We start from the raw sequence: 7,077 nt of genomic DNA, 5'->3' as shown, positions 1-7,077 counted from the left end.
GTTACATCATAAAATTTAAGATTGATAACATCTTAATTACTCGTATCTTAGTACATGATTCTTATTATATTCAAATACAACCTTTATATGGTAAAAAACTCGTACATTTAATTAGAAATAAAAATTTTGAATAGACACAATTAATAAAATAAGTAATTATAAAAAAATCAAATTTTAAGATAAACCATAGTATAAATCCGCCATTGAAGATGAACTGTAATGCTGATAGTGGATAGAACGGTTGTACTGTTATGGTTGGTATAAAATTGTGCATGGTAATATATGCCTCAAGTTTATATTATTATACTATATTAGATTACATTTTGAAATGGGAGCCTTTTCTAAATGATATAAACATGTATGGAATCCAAACTTATACTAACAAAGAACACCAAGCTCAATGATATTTGTCTATAACATTACAACTCATTAGTGCAAGGAACACCAATCCATAAGAGAATCCGTCGGGGCCTATCGAGAAATCTAGCTTGCCAAGCAGGCTCATCATTTTCATGAATAAAACCACTTTTCAAGTACAAATTCTTCGCAGGCTCGTTGCTGACGGCAACATGTACGTATAGATCGGTTATGCCTGAAATAACACAACAAACAAATATTTCGTATTTAGAATAAGTTCTGTACACAGACGTGTGAGTATAACCTACCGATGAGCCGAATGCTCTAGTGCGAGTCTATTAAAAATTGTCCCTTACTAATACACGAGTGAGAAGGCAACATGGTTTGGATCATCCCTTGGGGCAAGTTTCTCTTGCCGCCAATGAAATGATGATACTGGTAGCATTTCTTTGATGACTTCAAGTTCCAAAAGCAATATATTCATGGTTAACTTAGATTAGTGCTGAAAAAAATATCACTCCGATGACAAAGGTGTCCGAACTGAAAAGGGTCCAGAGTCCTTTCCGTGCTAAACCGATTTCAAGTCCAGAGAAGCCAAAACAATCACAAACTATATCATTGCTTCCTTTCAGTTTCCTCAGAAGAACTAAGACAAACATAAATAATATTTAGAAACTGTGTATCGAAGTTGAGGAGGTTAACCCTTCATTATCTGATTTTAAAGTAACATTTAATTTGGTTTTGATTAGGCCAAGGCCTCCCCATCCAATGGCTTGTTGGTAATGTCATTATACCATTGCTATTGAGAGAGACCCTTTCTCATTGACAAAGAGAAGGTCAGACAAAGCATAATCCTAAAGAGAAGAACTTACAGACAGTCAACCCATTTATATATTTAACAGGCTAAATTTCTAAATGACTGGACCAAAGAGCCCAAGTTGGTGCTGCATTTAGCTTCTACCAGGACAATTCTTTTATTAAAGTGGGGTGATTATGAAAGGGTAGAACATCATAAAAGATAAATGCATTTGTTACCCCATTATTCAGCAACTATCTTTGATTTCTTGACAATGTCAGAACCTAAGCCATTTCTGTACAGTTCCCTAGCTACACATATGTTGCTCAGGTATGCTCTTCCATATTCAGCTTCAATCCCCTGTCAAAGCAGGCTCAAAATAGAGATCAATTTATACATTTCGATGCTAGAACCTATATATCAAATATTATAGCACGATAAATTTGATCCATGTTATTTCTAATATATATTATGGACTAAGTTAAGTCCCTAGAGCTAATAGGTTGTTATGACTTATGATTAGGTAATTTTCTTTTCCATTTAGTGATTCTCGGCTACATTACTCCGTATTTGCAGTGAATGTTGAAAAATAGTATTTGCCTAAATGAGTTAGTTCAAATTTACTAAGTTTTTTCCATATGTCTCCGTACCCATTTTTTTTTTGGATGTGTAGAATATCGGTGCTACAAGGAAACTAAAAGGTGTGAGAAACATATTTCTAGAAATTCAGTTGTCATTTCATACTATTTTAATTAGTTAAATCTTACTTGAAAAGATTCATTTCTAGTTATGATTGAGTCCTTTAGCATTTGGATCATAAAATCCAATAGGAAATTTGTAGGTTGCCGGCAAATTGTTGTGGAACAAGTCAACCAGTATACAGTATACAATACCCTCACCTCAATCATAAACAAGTATGCTTCACTTTTGAAGAACAAAGAAGAAGCCTTAACACCTAAACTATATCGATAACTGAATAAGCACAAGTAACATGAGAAAAATCTTGAGATAAATGAATACCTCTGGTTTCGTTCCAGCTATTTCTTCTGGAAGCCAAAGACATTGGTTAAGATCAAGGGTTCCAACAACAACTCTATCCTCTCCATTGGAAGTAAACTACAAAAGAAAAGGGTGAAAAATGAGCAAAAAGGAGAAGTAAAAGATGAAGCAAACAAATACCAAGAAGGCATAACTTTGTCTAGAACTGCAGCTCAGATTATATTTGAAAAAGTGGCAGAACTTTGATATTGAAGATTTACAACTGATAAAGAGAACACAGAAGAGCCTAACACTTGTTACTCCAAAATCGTAACATCAAACAGAGAAGATTTTCTTTTACCTCACATAAATCATTAGAGAATTGAATTGCACCAAAAGAGCCTATAAAAAGACAAAATTAACTACAAAAGTATATCCAGAAAGTTATCTGTCTAATGCCTGCAAGTCCACTAATAACTTGGGGTCTCTCAGCTATCCAGCATTATGTGAACTAGTTAAAGAAGAAAGTTACTATTAAAAGAAAGTTACTATTATGTGAACTTGTCCGTTATTTAATTCATTCAAGTTCCAATCTTGAGAGGTAATCTTCTTCCATCCTTTTTCGCTAATAACCCTTTCATATTGCAGAGATACCATTTAAAACTATCAGCAAAATAGAATTATCCTTTTCTGCATGGTTCTTGTAATTGTGCCACATGGCTAAAGATCATTTTCTTTCAGATAAGTCCCTAGTGTTCAATTTGATTTGGTTCCAAAATCCAAACACACAAAACTAAAACTTAATATGTCGCTCTTTGCCAGTAGCTGTCCAGTAATAACAAACAGACGCCCATAAAAATTCATCCTAACTCAAAATATCGTGTTTAAAGACATTCCTAAGTTCGTAAAAAAAAATTCAACATATCATTATTACAGAGATTCTCCTAGAGAAATCTATGGCACATTGAATCTTTTTAAAATCTCTAATCAATTAAAACAATAGCATTGACATGCCAACATGACATTTAAAATTTGAAGCATTATAAGTAGCAAAAACCAAAAAAGAAGGCAAACAAACCTTACATGAAGCACGTAAATCAGTAGCAGAGCTTGGCAATTGTGACAATGGAAGCGTAGTGTTTATGCAAGATACTCTCTTAAAGCCTTCCCTCTTCCCAGCAATTCTTTCCTTTAGCGCCACAAATTCCGGTTCAGCCAAGTACCTTTTATGATCCTAATACTTGAAAAGGACTAAATACCGTAAGTATCATAATAAGAGGATAATATATAGAAAAATTACAATCCTTCAGGAAACATTTTTCTTTCTAGTTCATTTTCCTTGTAATTAAAACAATGCTGCACTAATAGGGTATAAAACTACTTCTTAGTTCTTACAATACAATAGTAACTCTAAAACATCATGTCAGTCCGAGAACAACTGCATGCTGTTCTTTTCTATACATTTCTACACACTAGAGACCGTTTAATATCTAGGATACCAGAAGATGCCTATGATTGGAAATAGGTATGGACTGCCGGGGTTGGAGCCACCCTCAAAATTTCAAATTTCTTATATGATAAGATTAACAATAGTTCTTACAAGTGATTTTGATGGTTTTACCAGGTTCCCCAAACAAGCGACTTTCGTAGGAAGTAAAATTACAGAGGCTTGGGTGAAAGTCCCCAAGGATTTTTTTTCAGATGAAACTCTAAGACTAGGCAGTTCCAACTTCGGAGGACCCTATCACAAATTTGAGAGGCGTTGACATTCAGCTATTAATGAGATAACATGAAACTCCCTTTTCACAAACATCAAAATCGAAAATCCTTTAAAGCTTCAATAACTTGTTAAAACCCTAAACAAAATGCTACCAAATTGTTAATAAACCAATTAAAACTCCCGCGTTGACCCTTTTTACACCTCCCCATATAAAAACAAAAGCACCCCACAAATTCTTTTTTCTTTTTTGGGGTTAACCAAAAGAAAGAAAGAAAGTCTCACTTGGATGCCATAGGTGGGAGACTGGAAGTCATTGAATGAGTGAACGCGGAGGCAAGCAGCAGCCCAAAGCTGGTCCTCTTCAACCGCTTCAGCAACAGTGAGCGAAGACCTGTCAATAGAAAGGTACTGTTGATGATGGTGAGTGGTGGTTGTAGCCGCGACTGGCAGGAAACGGATAGGGCGACCGGTGGTAACGACGACAGAGGATTGGTGGCAGGAAGATAATGAAGAGGAAAAGCAATGCGAAGAAGAAGAAGGCGGAGGTAACGAGAGGAGGAGTGTCATCTTTAAAAATCATGGTTTTCGTAATCGGAGTGGTTAGTGAACCGGTCATGCTATCAGTTTACGATTTAACCGAAATATTTAATAAAAAATAATTTTTTATATCACAAGTCATATTTAAATTAAGTCATAACATATATATATAAGTTAAAAACCATAAAATCAAGCGAAATAAAATGATTCAAATTAACTACAATATAATATTTAAGGTAAAATATATTAAATAATAAATATAATTATATAATTATAATTAAAAAATAAATTTGAGGCTAAAAAAATATAACAAAATGATATTTGTTTAGTTTAACTTTTTTCTAAAAATAATCTCACATGGCTAAGAAACATACAAGAGCATCCTAAAAGTCTAAAGAGTAAAAATATGAGAACAAAACAATCATACATGACTAAGAAATGTAGAAGAGCATCACAACTAACTTCTATAAATAATAGAGGTAATTTGACATTCAAAATCATGGAGCCTTTTGGTGAGTATTGAGTAAACTATTCTTTCACTTCAATTAAGCTTGAATTTTAGGCTTCAATCGAGTTTCTAAATTTTTTTTGAGTTCAAGCTTTTTTGAGTTCAAGTTTCAATATTATATTTCGAGTTTGAGTTGAATTTGATAATTTTTAGCTCGTGAGTTTGAGTCGAGTTGAACTTACTTTTAAAGTTTTCAAGTTCGAGTCGAGCTAAACAATACTCGAGTTCGACTTGGCTCGTTTAACAAATGACGTCGTTTGGTTTAATTTTTTTTAAAAAAAAAACAAAATTTTTGGTTTTTTCCGGTTTTCAGCCGGTCTAGTTCGAACGGTTCAACGGTTCTGACCGATTCACTAGTAACGGTTCAACCGTATAGATTAAACCAGACTAGATAACAATTTTCGATTGAATCAATCGATCCGATCTGATTTTCAAAACGATGTTAAAAATGAGAAATGTGGTGGGAATGGGACTATGATTCGACAGAGAATCAAAAAGGTCAAATGGATAATGGAATATATATAAGAATCTGAAGTCGTCAAGCTTTTTTTTCTTATTTCACAATCTTTTTGCATGACTGGCTCCCGCTTTTCCAACTCATATGCAAATTTCGGAGGAATATCCTCACCACTTGGTAATCTGTGAGGCCAAACCCAAACCTTTAGCCCATTTCTTATTGAGCTGAGATTGTAGAATCGTCAGCTACTTTCTAGCCAAATTTCAGTATCTCCATACACCTTGTATTAATACTAAACAGTTGATACAAGCAGGATGAATCGAGGGAGCATGAGAGGATAGTTATTCTATGAAAATTTTAAATTAGTATATATGTTAGATTTTTTTTATGTATTTTAATTAATAATTTATTTTCGAATATTAAAATTTTATAAGTTCATCCCTTAATATAAAATTATGCATTCATTTCTGAATAATTTTTTTTATTATACCATCATATATCACAAACTACTGTGTCTACACAGAACTCAGATAAGAACCTGATTATCAAATTTTAATAAAATTCTTCAACAACAATTATTATTTATTTTAATTTATTTCTTGAATCTTGTTGGCAAGAATAAATGGATCACAATTATAGTAGGCGATTTACTCTTTTTTAATTTGAACGAAAAGTCGCATATTAGTCTATTGTTGACTATTGACAAAATCTTATGTCTTTATGAGGAGACAGAAGAAGAATAAATGAGGTTTCAGATTTTTCTCTTAATCTTGACTGAAAGGTTTTATAACAACATTTAGTGTTGTTGTTTAAAATAAGGTCACAATAGTTATTTGTAGGCCGACAGAATCAATAAATTTAATTGTTAGTAGATTACGTGAGTATGTTAGTGGTTAAACCTATCTAGAGATAATTATAATAAATTGATGAAATATTATATCTCCAAAGAATTATATTTGGGAGATATCATAATTAATGATACTTGGTATGAATAAAGAAATATTTGAGGCTTAAACTTGTAAAGCTCTATTTAAGAACATGGATTAGAGAAGTAACTAAACTAAACATAGAGATGCCCGGAGATTCCAACTGCCCCCACAAGTGGCCAAGACAACACATTTTATATAGTTATCATCTTGCCTAAACATGCCCGCTTTAACACATAATTTGACCTTTGCTTTGTTTATTTTTTTTTCATTTTGTACGACTACAAACCCAGTTTTTTTTTTTATTGAAGGGAACATGTCCATATTGCCTTATCAATTTTTGAATTGTGTCTATAAATATAATAATCATTTTATTCTATTAAAGTATTTTTCAAAAATATGTAATTGTGAAAATGATCTTTTAGTCCAACAATCTTTGTGTAAACAATGATCATGTACATTACAAATCAACCATCATTTTAGATTCTTAGAAGGAATGTTCCACAACGAACATTTGACAACCAACCCAAATAATTTATAGGCTCAATATACGTTCTCTTTATCTCCCCTAATTAAATCATAAGTGATTATCAATCATGTCACTATGTAATGTGACATACCCCTCATTCTTTCTAGAGGGATCATTCCGAAAGAAACTGTCTTCTTACTAAATAACCAATATGATAGAAGGGTAAACTATCGTAACCTAAGCAAAGCATGCTAAAAGAAGATTGTTCCTCTCATATCATTACACAACTTGTATCATCACGTACAAAGAAAATAAATCCTCATATCTTT

At 32.7% G+C, this 7,077-nt stretch overlaps 1 protein-coding gene across 3 annotated transcripts; it reads right to left on the bottom strand.

The window, feature by feature from the left end:
• Window positions 1-386: 386 nt before the first annotated feature.
• On the bottom strand, window positions 387-5,363 carry LOC120150445. 3 transcript variants are annotated; one of them, XR_005518529.1, is made up of 6 exons: window positions 5,348-5,363; window positions 4,134-4,427; window positions 3,210-3,365; window positions 2,174-2,269; window positions 1,393-1,526; window positions 387-592 (listed from the first exon to the last, which is right to left on the bottom strand). XR_005518529.1 is itself a non-coding variant. In XM_039163136.1 (6 exons), exons 2-5 carry the CDS (start codon window positions 4,416-4,418, stop codon window positions 1,397-1,399), a joined length of 654 nt encoding a protein of 217 aa, XP_039019067.1. In that variant the 5' UTR covers window positions 4,419-4,427; window positions 5,348-5,363; the 3' UTR covers window positions 387-592; window positions 1,393-1,396. The 3 variants fall into 3 exon arrangements, 2 of the variants coding, with proteins under 2 accessions (XP_039019067.1, XP_039019068.1); XM_039163136.1 differs by having other exon boundaries at window positions 1,393-1,513; XM_039163137.1 differs by lacking the exon at window positions 1,393-1,526.
• Between the last annotated feature and the right edge of the window lie 1,714 nt (window positions 5,364-7,077).

This window comes from Hibiscus syriacus, unplaced genomic scaffold (assembly GCF_006381635.1).
Source record: "Hibiscus syriacus cultivar Baekdansim isolate YM2019G1 unplaced genomic scaffold, ASM638163v2 tig00111022_pilon, whole genome shotgun sequence".
NCBI lineage: Eukaryota > Viridiplantae > Streptophyta > Magnoliopsida > Malvales > Malvaceae > Hibiscus > Hibiscus syriacus.
This window is presented reverse-complemented; position numbering and strand designations above follow the sequence as displayed.

Coding starts and splice junctions, on each gene's coding strand:
- LOC120150445 (XM_039163136.1), bottom strand. CDS start 4,418: ATGACACTCCTCCTCTCGTTACCTCCGCCTTCTTCTTCTTCGCATTGC. Junction 3,366..4,133: donor CTCCCACCTATGGCATCCAA/GTGAGACTTTCT, acceptor TTCAAGTATTAG/GATCATAAAAGGTACTTGGC. Junction 1,514..2,173: donor TAGCTGGAACGAAACCAGAG/GTATTCATTTAT, acceptor CTGCTTTGACAG/GGGATTGAAGCTGAATATGG.